The following is a 17,984-nucleotide window of genomic DNA, read 5'->3' on the forward strand; positions in this document are numbered from 1 at the left end:
TTAGATGAATATTTCAGCTCTATAGGTCCATACAATGCAAGTGAATTGTGGCCAGAACTTTGAAGCTCAAAAAAGCACATAAATGCAGCATAAAAGTAATCCATTAGACTCCAGTGGTTTAATCCATGTCTTCTGAAGTGATATGATAAGTATGGGTGTGAAACAGATCAATATTGAAGTCTCCACCTTTGCTTTCACATTCTTTTTTGTTTCTGCCGGTTTGCATTCTTTGTGCATATCACCACCTATTGGGCAGGGAGGTGAATTAACAGTAGAAAACTTAAAAATGTAAAGACTTAAAAATTTATCTGTTTCTTACCCACACTTATCATATCGATTCTGAAGACATGGATTTAACCACTGGAGTCATGTGGATTACTTTTATGCTGCATTTATGTGCCTTTTGGAGCTTCAAAGTTCTGGCCACCATTCACTTGCATTGTATGGACCAACAGAGCTGAGATATTATTCTAAACATCTTCGTTTGTGTTCAGCAGAAGAAAGAAAGTCATACACATCTGGGATGGCATGAGAATGAGTAAATGATGAGAAAATTTACATTTTTGGGTGAACTATCCCTTTAATTCTTTTGGACTGAGAAAATTGTAGTAATTTTGATTTTAACAATGTAATATATAAAAAGCATTCATCTATATTGTTCAAATATGAACTGAGTTTAAAGAAATGATGGTCGAGTATGGAATTTGAGCACAGTTATATGTTCAGTTGTGCTCATCCACATACAGAGGGAGATGAAATAGATCATAATAACAGTGTACAGTATATGTAAAATCATGCTATCTATATGTCTTAATCAAGGCTTGTAAAATACCTTAAATCATTTCAAGAAGCTCATGTGTGATATTGCTGTATGTTTGGGGAGTTTTTTATTTTATGTAAAGACCTGTTTTTGTTAATTTCTTTCTCTATAAAGTGTATGTATTTTAGTGTAACTGTTCCACAATGTGATGCATAGTACACTTGTTTGCTGGACTTTGTGATAAGACAGGACATCCTGTTCAAAGCTTTGGCTGAAGTTTCCTCCCTAATTAACGTCTATAGTGCTCAGAAAGCCCTCTAGTGGACTGGATGTAATTAACTTTACCTCTATTGTCAGACAGTTAGCTAAGAAAACATTGACAGTAGCAATATTGATATCTGTCGTACATAATATCAGGTGTGAATGTCATATTTCAGCCGCACCAGCAAAAAGCTAAGGTCACTGTCCATTGCCAAGACCCAACACCTTACATTGTGCCCTGATCTTCATGCGTATATATCCCAAAACTGTTTCAAGTAGATAAAGCCTTGTTCATACTGTAAAGTTAAGTGAGTGGAAAGATGCCAGTAGAGTAACAAAAACAGATATTTGTCTTTGTATAGTGAGTTGTGTGTGGTGCTTGGTAAATTTGTGAATTGAACCAAACCATGTGCCATGTGTACAAAGGCACTCTGTATGTAAGTGTGTGTTGATGCTAATTCTTTTGTTAAGTCTACAGTAGAATGTATTGTTGACTTGGAGACAAGAACTGCAGTCCAGTACATTTTACAGGTTTTATTTACTTCTGTGTTTTATTGTATTTATTTTTATTGACTTTGAGAGTCAAGCATTTCACGTTTCATACTAATGCTAATTTAGCCATATTTGCCCCTCAGTTACTATGTATAATGTACTGTACGCTGTACTGTTTTCTTATAAAATCAAGTAAGCAATCTAACTCAAAGTTTAAAGGGATAGTTCACCCAAAAATGTAAATTCTATCACCATTTGATCACCCTCATGATTTTGTAGACCTGCATTACTTTTTTCTTCTGTAGCACACACACACACAAACACAAAAAAAGATTTAGGTTGGTAAAATTAGATTTTTGGTTTCATTGTATGGAAAAGAAAATATGCAATGAAATTAAATGGTGACTTAGGATGTAAGCACCTAACATTCTGCTTAACAGCTTTTGTGTTCCATGGAGGGGAAAAAGTCATGAGGGTGTGTAAATGATTACAGAACTTTATTTTTTGGTTGAACTCTCTCATTTGTAGTTGTGATCTCTGAAAGTGGTTGTTTTTGAAGTTTGAGATTTTATTTCATTTTGTATTACTTTTATATTATTTTGTCTCTCCCTGATGAATAATAAATAGATAAAATAACATTCTGTGTTTGAATTTCTTGTTATGAATTGCACATTCACCAGTAGATGGCATGGCTTGTTTGATTGCATCTGGTCTCCACATAGAGGCTATGTTTGGAAAAAACATAGTGCCATTCTAATCTTACTAATTCTTCAGTAAATAGCTATGCCAGTTTTCTGTGCATGGAACACCCGGATAATCTTCAACATTTGCTAAAATTTGCAGGATAGAAATGAGGATTACTATATTTCACAATGAAATCCACTCCACCTGAACTTCTAGTGTGATGAATGAATTAGAAGTGATCAACTCTTATACATATCTTTCTTGACTCATTGTAAGATTATACTGCCAAAAGTTAAGACATTTTTACTGGATTAAAAATTTTAAATATTTATTTTTGAGATGATAACCGAATGCCACTGAATCAAACATGCAACAAAAATGTAGTAGGCCTATGTACTGTTTAAAACATTTACTGTTGCTTAATGCACACTGTTTCACTATTTATAGTATACAGTATATACTGTGCATTAGGCTGAACATTAGTATCCCATTCAGAACATAGCCCGAATCAAGTTCCATTCTTTTTACAGAACCAGCGACTAGTGATTTTATTGATAGAGGGACCTTGCTATGAAACTTTCAAGTTTTCAGTTCAAACAATAATCGTAAAAAGTTTGCAGTGAATTTTTTTTTTTTAATAAAGCCTATGTTCTGTTTTATTGTTTTCAAGGAGTAAGCACCATTTAATTGTGAGATAAGTGGAATACAAAATATCTTCTGAGCTACACTTGTGGTTCATGGACAAGAGTTCAGTCAATTGAAAGTAAATACAAATCGTTTCACGATCATTCACGATCACATACAAAAAAATTTTGTGTCTTCAACTAGGACTCAGCCTTAAGTGCATGCATAAATTGCCATGCATGCAATTATGATTGCATTAGCTTTCTGTTTCTATCTGAATTTCAATTTAGCATTTAATCTTCCACTTTCAATAAAATGAAGCACTTTAAGAAAAAAGGAGAACTGTTAAGAGCCTACAAACAATCTGTCATTCAAATCGTCAAGCATCTAAACAACAACTACAAAACTAGTGCATTTTCTGAAGAAAATGTGAATGGTGTTTGCCCATGAAGCACTTGCTGAAAAATGGTAGCTGCTAGCATGTTCTGGGTGGTTAACAAGGCGTTGCTTTCCCTTACAAAAATCGAGAGTTCACGGCAAGTTTGCTGCAAACTCTGCAAATTCGCCACTGATTTTTTTCACATGCAAATGAGCTTTGCGGCAAACTTGCAGTATGTCCATTGTTGCCAAAGGTTTGTTGAAGGTTCACCACTACCAGTGAAGAGCTGCAAACTTCTGGCAAACATTTGCAGAGAATCACAATGAGTGGCAAAATTGAGGCAAGTTTGTGGCAAATTTGCCATGTACTCTCGAATTTTGTAAGGGTTGTGTTCACTAAGGTTTTCTGAGTTGTTTTTAGTGTGTTGTTTTGCAGTTGTTAGGGTGTTCTGGATGGTTGCAAGGGCATTGCTAGGTGGTTGCTAGGGTGTTCCAAGCCAAAATACTGTAATTCTATGGACTTGGTTTAGGGTTTTTCCAAAATCCTTAATCAAATACCAAAATGATAAATTGTAACTCCTCGTAAAGCTACATCAGCCAAACTTGGCACAGACCTTCAGTCTGTTCTGTCTTGGATTGCTATGACATTTCTAACTGATCAAAATTATGGTCTTCCCTAAATGGACAATCGAAAATCCCCAAACTCCTATAGACTTGCATTGACAGAACCAAATGGTCCAAGACCGACCTTGGCACACAATTCTTCGAACACAGCCCTTGAGATTTGGAAGTGTTTACCTCACAGCTGGTCTTTAAAGTGGGTCATCACAATACGCCAGAACAGTTTTGAGTGTAAGCGCTCCCAGGTATGCGGAGGCTGGCAGCGTATGGGCATCGCAGCTATTTCAGCCCTCATTATATCAGATATTACACGTATTCTGTGGCGTCTCCTGGCAGCATTTAATAAAACAAGGTTCAACTGCTCCAAACAAAACAAATAAATCTCTCCTGAAGCAAGGAGGTCATTCTGCTGCTCCATCGTGACAAGCCAGGCTCCGTCAAGATAATGTGCATGACGTAGTGGATGGAAACATGCAGTGATTCGTAGTTTCTTTAGTCACATTTTTAGAAATGTGCTTAAAAAAAAAGAAACATTTCAATGGAAACTCAGCTACTCTGTCTATCTAGCAACACTCAGACAACTAGCTAGAACACCCTAACAATGCCAAAAAAATAAATAAATAAATAAATAAATAAAATAAAAAAATAAAAAACCATAGCAACCACTTAGTAATGCATGTCTGTGTGTCTGACTTATTGTTTGTAGATCTGTCTGTCTGACTGAGTGTAAGGTCTGTAGAACATTTAAAACGTATAACTTTTAAGACTATTTAAGCCAATTTGAAAGTTTGTCTTGACCTATCTAGTTCGTTTTTGTAGCACAAACAGTTACAAGATGAGTTATGCTCCATAGTTTAATACTTAGGATTAGAGGTTTGTTGAAATCACTACCCCGAAGTATGAACAATAATAGTGGTTCTTGCCTTAGCAAATACCTCTGAAAAGAAAATAATAAGAAAACCTTGAAGCGAGACCTGTTCTTTCAGGTCTCACTTCTTTGTTAATTGCACATTTCCTCTTTCACAAACTGTACCTGTTATTCTAGATCATTGTTTGGCTTTGACACTAGAACCATAAGCCTGAATATGTGTGCAATTGCTTATTTTGATTGTACCGTGTTTGCTTTTTTCCCCAATTGTTCTCACCAAAGACACCTTCGAAATAATGAGGGTCTCTGTTTGGGACATGCCCCGCAGGATGTTTTGAAGAATAATTATAGAGCAAGTAAATTAGAATTTCAAAGTTGCTGACACAGTCCTCCAGTCGATCTGCGAGTTGGAGTGAGCAACAGAAAAATGAATACAGGAGGTGAGGCGTTTCTCCCACATAATTATGGTACGAGAGAGAGGCAAAGCGGTTTCCTGATGTACCCGGGTCTGCCTTCTATTCAACATCGTTCTTAATGGGATAATTGGGTCCGCTTCTATTGCTGCAGAGCTGTCTCATTCACGATTCATGAGCTTGCGCTGCAATGCTGAATTGAATTAATTTGCCTTCCCAACTGAGGTTGCAAGTGCTTGTAAAGATTTGAACTGCGAGTGAGCTTGGAAGTGTGCACAAATGTATGTGTTTGCGAAAAGAGAGATGAAAGTGACAGGATAAGAGTATGCGAGACTAAAGGATTGTTTGTGTGCAGTAGTAACTCTTAAAGAGGATGGAAGAGTAATGCAAGAGAATGTGTAAAGGGGAAGATAAGAAATCATTGTGTGTTTGAGGGTGAGTGAATGTGGAAGTGTGTGTGAGAGAGAGAGAGAGAGAGAGAGGGAGGGAGGGAGGGAGAGAGGGAGGAGAGGTTCCCTAAGAATGAATGCTTGAGCATTAAATGACTGATAGAAGACGAGATTGCAACAGAGGTGTTAAGCGTGTATCCATCTCTAGTGTTATCTGAGCATGCTCCGATAGGGTACAAGATATGCTACACGCCAAGGGAAAACAGAGGGAGTACAAGAAAAAGCCTGGCGAACTCTGCAGAAGCTTTTTATAGACATATGGAGCAGCAATAAACCCGAATGGCATTCAAACCTGGACTGAAGCCAGAAAAGCCATAAGGTGCTACTGAAGGAAAGCTACTGAAATTCTACATGATTTCAGTGATGGGTGATCTGAACTGGATGTCCAGAACTCTCCTTTTCTCAGAGTGATGGGATCTATCAGGATTGCTTTTGGGAGAAGCAATTTTTGGCTCGTCCTCTCAGGTGTCTTACAGCATGCGTTTGTTTTCTGCCAACTCTCTCTTGGATTGCCAATGTGACTTTCTCTTACAATACTCAGCCCACTTTCTGGATATATATTTTCTTCACATCAAATACTGATGGCTCTTTTACTGATAAAGATTGCTCTTCAATGAAAAATACAATTTATGGTATAAGATTTTGAATAAATGCAGTTATTTGCAGAGAACTTATGAAATGACTGACAGATATCCCACATAAGGTGATGGATTGACATCTCGGTAGGACTGGAACACCAAGAAACTCTCAAAATAGAAAACTCTCATTTTCTGTCTGCCTTAAAGACAAAGGTTCTTTCTTGTTAAAAATTTAAACAAGTTGACTTCATTTTAATATTGCACAGAAAAGATCAAAGCATCACTGAGAACAGATTTTGTTGGGGTATATCTGCTGAAAACTTTCTATTTTGTTGATGACTTCTTCCTTTTTGAAAGTTTTCCCTTTGAATTTTGAGATACTAGATGTTCTTAGACTGAATGATTTTGAACCTTTTGAGTTTCATACCTCAGAAGTTCCCCAAACAACTAGTTTTAAGATGTTCGGACATGAGAATAGGTCTCTCATTCATATAGGGCCAGACATCACTGTGGGGGTCTTCAGATATGAAGCCCAGAGTCCGGTCCCTTCCTCCTGGCTGCCGCTGCTGCTGTCGTCCCCATTTGAAGGATGTTTCACTGCACACTGCTAGGACCCCTTGACCTGAGCCAGAGCCTTGACCGGAGAGCAGAGATCCGCAGGCACATTAAGATGGTCATGGAGCAGCTGGAGGAAGTTCTCACCGAGCTCAAGGACGTGGCGAAAGAACTCCGGGAGGTAAAGGACACTCTTTAGGGCTGTTTTGAATGTTAAAGGGATAGATAAGTCAGGACCACTTCCGTCAAATGAATACTAACTTGAATACTGAATTAATACTTATTGATTGTGCACAATTTAAGCATCTGCTGGTGTTGGCATTATGGTCCTGCTCTGGGCAAACTCCCTGGCCATCCAGGGCAGCGAAGAGCAGGGATTGCAACGAATGAATTCTTGAATTCTTAGCATTAGCGGGCAACTGTCTTCTACATTCAGAACTACCAGGACCGTGGGAAGATGATTTAAGTTGGGGGTGTTGCAGTGGGAGGTGCATTTTTATATGTGCATGGGATTTTAAGGGCTGCACATTGCAATGGCACAAACAAATAGACTTTATTAAAGGGATAGTTCACCCAAAAATGAAAATTCTCTCATCATTTACTTACCCTCATGCCATCCCAGATGTGTATGACTTTCTTTCTTCTGCAGAACACAAATAAAGGTTTTTAGAATAATTTTTCAGCTCTGTAGGTCCTCACAATGCAAGTAAATGGTGACCAGAACTGAAAAGGTCCAAAAAGTACATAAAGGCAGCATAAAAGTAATCCATAAAACTCCAGTGGTTAAATCCATGCAATGTCTTCTGAAGTGATATGATGACTGTGGGTGCGGGTGAGAAACAGATAAATATTTTACTATAAATCTCCACCTTTGACCAGCCCCAACCAGTAGGTGGCTATATGCAAGAAGAATGCAAATTGTCAAAAAAACCAAAAACACAAAAAAAAACAAAAGAAGATGACTGTGGAAGTGAAAGTGTAAAAATGACTTAAATATTGATCTGTTTCTCACCACACCTATCATTTCGCTTCAGAAGACATTGATTAAACCACTGGAGTCTTATGGATTACTTTAATACTGCCTTAATGTGCTTATGGAGATTCAAAGTTCTGGCCACCATTCACTTGCATTGTATGGTCTTAGAGAGCTGAGATATTCTTCTAAAAATATTTGCTTGTGTTCTGCAGAAGAAATAAAATCATACAAATCTGGGATGGAATAGTTTAATACACTGTGTAAAAACCTATTTTTAATGAGTTTGAGCAGGTTTCTGCAAACATTTTTTTTTTAAATTCTAAGCATAACATCACCTTGTAATATAACATATGCTACTATAATACTGTAACAATCACTGTTTATGAACATGAGCAGTAGTGAGATTTATTCTTGACCATACAACAGGTAATAGACTACACGAAGCTAACGAACAATTCTCTCTCAAAATCTTTCACTCATTTCTCTCTCTCACACACCCCCTACACCATGCGTGTGCACTAGGGATGGCCGATACCACTTATTTTCATTTCCATCCGATACCAATAATTTCAAGTCCAGTAACGTCGATAACGATACCAATACTGATACTTCTATTAAATGTATTTTTTTGTGATTTCTTGGGATAAAATCGGTAATTAAAAAAACAATTTTTAGTCATAATTCGTCTTTTTTTTTTTTTTTTTTTACATTTGTGAGCCTAAACAGAAAATTATTAGACTTCTGTTTTGTTTATCCTTACAAAAATGAACTATGTTTTCACTACAGTAACTATAGTTTAACCATGGTATATAGTTAAACCAGTTACTACACAATTAACCATGGTTACTACTACAATGGGCCTTTTTCACAGACTGTGATGACGCGTTTCTGCCTTATGTATCAGCGTAAATCTAGCAAACCTTTTTATATGATAATTTTTTTAATATATTGAGTGTAAGTTCATAACATTATTCTTTGTGTTATATTACCCTGGAATTAGTTTTAAAAACTGAATTACCACAGCTGCGATGGGGTTTCTATTACAGCTGCTGAGAGAGTGACAGTCAATTTGGCTTCTTCTCCCATCTGACTGTCTTTATCCACCGCTCTCTATTTTTTTCCTCTTCTGGAAAGTCATTCAAACGTAATAGTGGATTTTTTCTTTTGGTCTTGGAGAAAATGGGTAAGGGAAAATAATATTTGCAGTGATCTCCCATTCACTCCCATTCAACGCTGTCGAAGTTTACCCTGCAAACGTTTACTTCCGCATTCCAAAACCCAGAGTGTGGAAAAGGTCTATATTACTGTAGTAAAACCATGGTTAACTATTTTTTAAATTACTTAGTAACAACAATTACACACAATTATAAGAAATAAGAAATGTCACCATTAGGTATGTTGTTATTTTAGTGTGAATTTCCTAGCCTATCAGTGTAATGTTAAATGGTACTGACAACTGTTAATATTAAACTGCTTGGCGGCAGCTTATAATAAACACATTACCATAAGATGAGTGGCTAGGTGCTCCAATAGTTTCCAGTACCATTGACCATGACTCTTGGCATTGAGAAATATTTATAAATAATTATTACAGTATTCAGTGTTGTAAATTATTTCTCAAGACTTCCTCAAGCATGCAATTGTTAGGGAAACATATCCAAAATTTAAAAAAAAAAGACAGAAAGTAAAGAACAACCCTTATCTTATGGCCTTGAGAACTAATGTCATAGCAGAGCGACAATTTGGAGAAAATCTTGTTGAGCAAACTATCTGGCTACCTGAATGGTAACAAATCCAGTTTAATTGCAGAGGCATTTGAAGGTATTTCTATTGCCCCTTTGAGTACTCAAGTTTGTTATCGCCACAGTATTGCAAAAACAAATTAAGGCTAGAGTGTCCTTCGTTTTTCCCTGTGTCATTTCATCTCGTGTACGGTCAAGCATTCAGGCCTTCCAAGTATACTCATTTAATTGCTAGCCCATATGGATGCGTTCGACACATGCTAACTTGAATGCTTTGTGATGCTTTTTTTAGTACCGTCAATGGGAGGCACAAGTGTAAATGGTGGCACAGCCACACGTTTGACTGTTCGTGTGTCTAGAAAAACTGGGTAATGACAAAATTTACGCCATGTGCACGGTGCGTGGGGCATAGTGGCATGGGGTAAACCAGAGTACACTTTGGCCTCTAAGTATGTACTGTAACATAGTATTTGCGGTTGTGTTTGCACTCTTACGTAGTTTCTGTTCTTAAAGCTACTACTAAATGATTACTAACTATATATGCACAAATCAGTAGACACAAACACAATGTGTACAGCTTATAAACAGACACACACAAGGTCACAAGCTATGTCCCAATGATACGTCAACACAGGGGCTGTTCATTAGACAGCTTGTCACCCAAACAGTAACCGACAGATAAATTAACAAGGGGAAAGACTTGCAGGATAACTCCCCCGCCTACATACGCCGTGACATCCCACACAAGCAAGATGTCATCTGTGATGCCTAATTATCAGCCGGCGAATCAGACAATGAGCCGACATGCACAGAAGCATCACAAAATCCGATTTCCTTATCTTCTCACCTGTCAACATCTTGTCTCTTTTGTGGTTATCTCCCTTTGTGTTGGGTGGCAGCTTTCAGTCTTATGTGAGAGGACATTTACTTAATTAACCTCTCGCCTCATTACTGTCCCCGAGTCTATGAGTGTCCTGGACTGGCATTTGTCTCTTCATCTCAGTCACAGCTCCTCTGGAGTTGTCTCGTTTGTCTCCTTGGCCAAGTTTAGGCATTACTGTTAGCTCTACCGCTCTTGCCTGAGTTAGCACCTCCATCTGTCAATCAAGCCTTGCAGCAGAGCCTTATTGTTACTACTGACATCTTGTTATGCTTATTAGTTTTGCCACACGCTCATCTGTCTTTCAGCTGTCTCTTATTCACTGGACTACAGTTGGACATTTCTGTATACTATAACTATTAAACAATAACATGACAAAACTGGTTGGAAAAAGCTAATTACTGTACACTATTTTGATAACATCTAGCTCCCCACAACACTGGTAAACAGTAATGGTGATGTATGTTAATGAAAATTTATTTTATGATTATGTATATGGATATTATTATTTTCAGGGCAAATACATGAGTATGTCAGCAATACATAATGCCTAATGCATGAGGATAGAAACTCGCTTTGCATAAGATGTTTTGAAATCTCCAGTCAGACTGCAGGTAAAAATCAATAGCTAAAGTAGCCAGGAGGGTGGTGATGTGTCTGTATCTTACTGCTTTAAATCAGGCTTCCTCCTAGAAAAGTTTAAATTGGTCAGATTCTTTTTCAGACTCACACTTTGTTCCTAATGCTCTCTTTTTAAAGGCCTTCTGGGAGGGTTTGGCAATTATTAGACTTCAAGACTCTGGGTTCTGCAAGGAAGACAAATTGGAAAAAAAAAGACTGAGGTGGCTTGTAACTTTTAGAATGGTATATGGGATTCGCTGCACCAGCCACCTGATTAGATTTAGATTGTAGATCAGAACAATACCTAAATGGACTTTCAACCTTTTGTGTTTCAATACCAGATACAGCATGGATACTTTTAATGGTATTTACTGTATTTATAATAGAAGTTCTGTTATAGATCATTTCTGTAACTTCTGTTAAGTAAGGAATAATGTACAGTTAGCAAAATAATCCCCAACATGTCTTGTATTACCCTGAAGGGGTTTATTTAGCGATAATGACTGGCTGACTGTTCATTATCCTGCTTATTACACTGACATGCCACATAAATAAATAAATGGACATGAAATATTAATTTGCCTTGAAAATTATGTGAGAAGAAAGGAATTGCAGAATCTCTAGAAACAACTGAATTGCACCATTTTTTGAGTTGGTGTTAATTTAGCAAAAATGACCATCTGACTACTCATTATCCAGCTTATACAAGACTGCAAACCAAATAAATAAATAAATGAACATTAAACATTGATTTGAGTTGAAATTACTTTATTAGCTTACTTGTAGAGATTGCAGAGTGATACGAGTAGGAAAGATGACTCGCAATATCCAGCTGTCTTTGATCCAGATGTGTCTTTGATCCCTTCGTGAATTTTGATTTATATATTTCTTACACACACCTAGCATTTCACTTCAGAAGACATTCATTAATCCACTGCAGTCGTATGAATTACTTTTATGATAGCTGGCTATATGTGCTTTTTGGAGCTTCAAATATTTGGCACCCATTCACTTGCATTTTAAAGACCTAAAGAGCTGAGATATTCTTCTAAAAAAATCTTCATTTGTGTTCTGCTAAAGAAAGACAGTCATGCACATCTGGGATGGCATGAGGGTGAGTAAATAATGAGTGAATTAAAAATTTTGGGTGCACTATTTCTTTAAGGAAGTGCTCTGCTCTTATATAATTGGTAGTTTAATTATAAAAGTGTTCAGGCACCAAACTGAAAGCCTAATGCACTTTTGAAAAGGCCTCTCAAGAATATTTTTCACCCCAAAATCAAGAAAGAAAGAAAAAATTATTATTCCATTTATAATAACTTATAATATGTGATTATGTGATTAAAATGATTATGCGTAATGATTTGCAGTACTTAATGTGAAAAAAATATCATTCTCATTACTGGAATTCAAAATAATAATAATAATAATAATAATAATAATAAATATATATATATATATTTTTTTTTTTCATTTGATTTTGGAGCAAAATATACACCCTTGTGGCAGTTTTAGTGTCCAACACACATCAGGAGCACTACCCTGATAATACAAGTACATCACACCAGACGTTAATGTGTGTGTTTACATCTGGAAAACATAAGTTGTTTGCTCATCTGCAATACGTCTGTAAGACATATGTCAATAAGAATGTCTCGGAAGTCAATAAAATATTCAGCAGATTTTTTTTAGATGTTTATGATTTAGAATGTATGTAAATCTGATCTTTTTAAAATGTTTAGCAGATTAATTAGATTGTGATGCTTTTCAGATGAAAAGATCTAAAACAGACATCACAGAGATGTACCTGGGCTATCTGGGTAGCAATTTGATTTATGATTATATTTTGCAATAACTGCTAGGGAGTTTCCAAATGTCAGTTTCTTTTTTTTTTTTTTTTTTTTTGCAAGGTGAGCAAGTCTCTTTCTTGTCTCATACCACTCTCCAAAATATATAAATTTCATCAGGTGGACTCACTACCCTGTCGAGCAGCACTCTGATATCTGATCAGTGAGCATGTGCATGGAAGGAATGCATTAAACATGAAGTGTCTGGAAGCACAGCACGGGCCCACGTGAGACAGGATCCTTTCAGTGGAGTCTCTCTCATAACTCTAGCTCTGAGCACAGTGCTTATCATACTTGGCAGGTTTGGATAAATTCACAAATACAGTATGAAATGTTTGTGCAGTCCTTGCTAGTCTGCATTGGGAAAAATGAGTGAAATTATGCTGTAATTAGACAGTGTTTTTAAAGTGAATATTAGATGGATGCTTTAACCCTCCTATGGTATTCGGTCATTTTTGACCGAAATAAATTTTCCTCATGTAATAAAAATGGTTTTATCTAAGCAGTATAAAACTTGGTGACTTTTCCTCCATTTGCCATCTGAACATACAAAAAAAAAAATGTTGGAATTTGGTATTCATGGTCAAAATTTATGTTTGAAATAAATGATTGGTGGAAAAATACTTATTCTATGTCTTCTTTTTGTAATACCATCGTCAGGTTTGATTGCAAGCATAATGAACTGCAAAAACTGACACTTCAAATCAATTTAAAATGCTAAACTTTGACAAATAATAGTTTGATAATGTCTAAATATATATCCAAATGTATATCTTGTGATAAAATATAAAATTAGGTTACAACAAGCCATCAGACTACACAGTAGGTCTATCTACTGGCTGTTACTTTACATGTAAATAAGATCAAAATAGAATAAAACCCCAAAAGAAATGCATAATTTTATTGTTCCTACTTCAGGGAAGAAGAAGTGGTATCATTATCATCATCATCATCACAAAAAAAAAAGGTTACACATCTGACCCTTCCAGTCAAAAATGACCACGAATACCAAAGGGAGGTGCCCTTTTTCAATAACATAGGAGGGTTAATGAGTAAAACGTATCTCCCTAACCTTACACTTTAACCTAAACCTACCAAATAGTGTCCTAAAAGATAAATGAGAAGTGAACAAAACAGACATCCTTACCCTAAATCAACACCTAATCAGGGACATTTTATTACCTCAGTTTGCTTGGCTCTAAAACTGTGCACAATAATTTTTTTTGTTGCGCTACACCATTACTTGTTGTGAAAAGTAGCTTGTTACTGGAAAAACTACTCTGTTTTAAAAACAGCTGAGCTATTTTCACATTAGTTACTGTAATTCGGTTGTGTTGCTACTTTTAGTTAGTTACACCCTAACACTACTCACAACAGAACAACTTTTGAAAAAGTGCATTTGGCACCAATAAAGCACTGATCAGAATCAAAGGCACTGAATAACAGAACAAGCCACCGTCAGTAACTTACATTTGAATTCAAAGGCAGTTCTTTTATCTTCAAAATCCAAAGGATTTAAACAAATAAAACATAACTGAATCATAAATAACTTATTCAGCTGTGTAATATTGACAAGATGCTCTTAATGAGCTATAGAGGAAAGCCATGTGTTGGGAAAAGGGTTTAAATCTTTGCAGCAACTGCATCATACATGCCCATATATGCTCATCACACACATATCATATTCAAATTCTGATTACATTTACAGACAGACTTTTTGATCAAAGAGGCCTCCATCTGTATGATTGTTCCTCCTGTGCTTTGTTTTTTGCCTCTATTGTGTGCATCAGTCTTGAGCAAGGTAAAGCAAGAGGAGGAATATTGATAAGCATATGGTTGAGATTTTATGTAAGATGCAGTTACCGGAACAGCATGAGGACAAATTCACTTCAGCACAAACAGATATTAAATATTGTGATGCCAGTGGGTGCAAGGAAAATAGATAAAGATGGAAAGGAGAAATGTATATTTATTATTAATTTATGGCTTATGCACAGAAACATACAAACATTTCTATAGTAAAAACTCACTGGTTTTCAGCATCATAAACGTTGCATTTTTAGAAAGCTGTGTCCAGTTAAAAGTAGTTGACACTTTAAAAATAATTTTTCGAGATCTCTGCATTCTGTTGTGCTTCGTCCAGCTGTCGAGAATGCGTCCTGTGTGACTGGCTTTCATTCTGTGGCCGCACTGACTGCCTGTAAAAACACAAAGTTGGATGTATTTCAAGCTTGAATTGCTCCGATAGTAAGAAAATATGTACTTTAATTACAGAATTTATGTATGGCTCTTGAAACATGCGTTAATTTTTTAACACATTATTTTTTATATATATATTTAATCACACTAAATTAACTTAAATTGGCAGTCCTTAATATATTGGTCGCTTTTACAGTAGCACCTTTAACCTATGGTGTTGTAAAGAACCATTGAAGTACCTTTATTTCTTCACAGTTTCTAAATTTGTATTATATATTATTATCTTAATATCAGTTATTGTTATAAGGGCTTTCTCATGTTTATTTGACTTTCTCTCTTTCCACTCAGGTTGTGGCTCAGATTGACAAACTGACATCTGATATTGACCTTGACCTAGAAGATGACCTGTCGCTGGTGTGCTGCAGTGAGGATCATGGGAGATCATTGGGTGACCTCTTCCATACTGAGACGTTATCCGGCAACCATGACCTCAGCCGCTTATGTCACAATCCTCTGCTAGACACAGTCCGGAACACAACCACAGTTAAGAATCGAGAATTAGACCTCTTCCGACGAAGCTGTGGAGACCTACCTGCCCTGAATGGACCGTTAAGGGCCCCAAACAGTCCAAAAGCCTCCTGGCTCTTTGGATCTGGGAGAAGGATCCAATACTATGATAAGACGTACCATGCATTATGCTGTGATGATGATTATAATGAAGATAGAGGTGGTTTGAGATCATCAAGGCTTTCGTCCACCGATTCTGTGTTTTCATCTTCACCTACACGGTTTCTGACACCAAGATCCACTCGCAAGACTTATTCTAGTCCGGACTCAAAGAAAATAGCCCTTCGTAGTTGCAGTACCCAAACTGTTTCAGATAAAAGCACACAAACACACTTTCCTTACATTCCAGCCAAGCAAAGGCCTTCAAGTGACAATAAAAACTAAACCTTCTACAAGCATCCCAAACTTTTTTGTTTTAAATCACTGGTTCTCAACTGGTTTTGCTTCAGGATACTTCAGTTACCAACTCAGTTCCATTGTTTATTTTACAAAAGCAAAAAGTCCTTAAAATCAAACATTGAAATTAGTAATTGATAGGCCTAGTACACACAACATTTGACATCAACAACAAAAGATATGCTAAGCGTTTCCTCTTCCTTATTTTTGTATTTTTTTATCCCCTTTTCTCCCAATTTGGAATGCCCAAATCCCACTACTTAGTAAGTCCTCGTGGTGGCGCGGTTACTCACCTCAATCCGGGTGGCAGAAGACAAGTCTCAGTTGCCTCCACTTCTGAGACCGTCAGTCCGTGCATACCCTCCCTAGCAACCGGGCCAATTTGTTTGCTTAGGAGACCTGGCTGGAGTCACTCGGCACGCCTGGATTTGAATTCGTGACTCCAGGGGTGGTAGTCAGCATCAATACTTGCTGAGCTACCCAGGACCCCCTTTCCTCTTCCTATTCGATGGTTGATATACCAATTTATTGCTATCCTAACAATGCACGATTATTTGCATTTAACAATTTTTCTTTCCTACTGTCCGTGACTCTATTAAAACAGACCTGTGACCCATTTTTGGTTGCGACCCACCAGTTGGGAACCAATATTTTAAACGATTTTAAACTGTGCAATCTGTATTTATGAAATATTTTAGTCGATTCTTATTTTAATGCATTCCTTGTTAATAATGAATTAATCTCTTTCTGTTCTCATGGAGTTTACAAGGAACAATTTATAGTGTTTCGATTCATTATTAGGCATTATGTCAATATCAAAATAATCATGTATCTCTACAGAACATTAAAACCATTCCAGGCCCCCTAACAAGTGAGAATTGTTTCGGTCACACCCACAGTGCACAGTAAATAGATACAGTTAAATTAAGTGGATGGTACACTTCCCTAAAGAGTTACTGTAATATAAATAATGTGCTTCAAAATTAGGCTGTTATTTCTGAAAACCCAGTTACATTCTTAATAAATTGATGGATGAAACTGTGTAGCAGACACTTAATTTTGGAATAATTTCCCTCTCATCAGGACATTAACCAATGAAAGTGTTCCAGTGTGTTGGATGTATGCTGTAAATCAGTGCAAAAATATAACCCTAACAGGGTTTAAAGGTGTTTTGAGTGAGGACACTCGCTAAAAGGAGACGGAATGCATAAAAAAAATAAAAAAAACTGAACTGCAGCCTGCCTGCAGGAAATAGAATGAAGTGATGAACAAACTGCCAATATTTTTTATTTTTGAATTGGAAGTACTGGAACGCTCTTCCGGACTGTTCCGCCCAATATAACCCTTGACGGTAAACTACTATACATGGTAAATGACCAAAGTTCAGCCATGCAACTCCATTTGGTGAAAGCTGATAGGTTCTTTGACTTGTTATCTGTTAACCAATCGCTCGCTCACATCTGACATGTTAAGCCAATCAGCTCGCATGGCGTAAGTCGATTGGTTCTCTGACTTGTTATCAGGTAGCCGATTATCTGGCTTCTCTCTGCAGCGCACTGCAAGAGTTTTTTTCTCTGACAACACTATTTGCTCAGGTGGTTTGCTGGGTGTTTTCTTCCAACAGCTTGCACGGTAAGGTTTGCTTTGGCCATGACACATAAAAGTGCGTCTTAATAAGATAAGCCTTTGCCAAATCTGGCAGGCACACATCGTTATCTTAGGTTATTAGATTAAATAAATCCACACATATTGGGCTGCACACGGACAGTACTCGTAGACCGTGCGTATGACAAAATTTACATCACGCGCACTGTGCACAAGACATAGCAGCGCGCGGACAACCGAAGTAAGTGTTGGCCTTTAGGGGCCATTCTGACCGAATGTGTTCTTGGTCTAGCATGTTCAAAAAAGATAGACACAGCACAACAAATAGAACAGAATGCAGGTGTTTTGAAATGTGTTTTTAAAAGTTGAAGCTAACAGTGAACATTTTCAGAACTATGGCTAACCTTCTCTAAAAGTTCTCTCAAAGTTATGAACAAATGTTTTTGCAGTAACGTTAATAGAAGGTTC

General features: G+C 36.9%; 1 protein-coding gene across 1 annotated transcript; it reads left to right on the plus strand.

Moving 5' to 3' along the window:
* Positions 1 to 5,685: 5,685 nt before the first annotated feature.
* LOC127435974 (inhibitory synaptic factor 1-like) lies at positions 5,686 to 16,955 on the plus strand. Its single transcript, XM_051689829.1, has 2 exons — positions 5,686 to 6,864; positions 15,297 to 16,955. The coding sequence occupies exons 1-2, from the start codon at positions 6,718 to 6,720 to the stop codon at positions 15,897 to 15,899; spliced, it is 750 nt and encodes a 249-aa protein (XP_051545789.1). The 5' UTR covers positions 5,686 to 6,717; the 3' UTR covers positions 15,900 to 16,955.
* The last annotated feature ends 1,029 nt before the right edge of the window (positions 16,956 to 17,984 follow it).

The sequence above is a fragment of the Myxocyprinus asiaticus genome, chromosome 46 (assembly GCF_019703515.2).
Source record: "Myxocyprinus asiaticus isolate MX2 ecotype Aquarium Trade chromosome 46, UBuf_Myxa_2, whole genome shotgun sequence".
NCBI lineage: Eukaryota > Metazoa > Chordata > Actinopteri > Cypriniformes > Catostomidae > Myxocyprinus > Myxocyprinus asiaticus.

Excerpts from the sequence above, each read along its gene's own strand:
- LOC127435974 (XM_051689829.1), top strand. The coding sequence starts at position 6,718 with ATGTTTCACTGCACACTGCTAGGACCCCTTGACCTGAGCCAGAGCCTT. Across the intron at positions 6,865-15,296 it reads TGGCGAAAGAACTCCGGGAG|GTTGTGGCTCAGATTGACAA; the intron begins GTAAAGGACACT and ends CTTTCCACTCAG.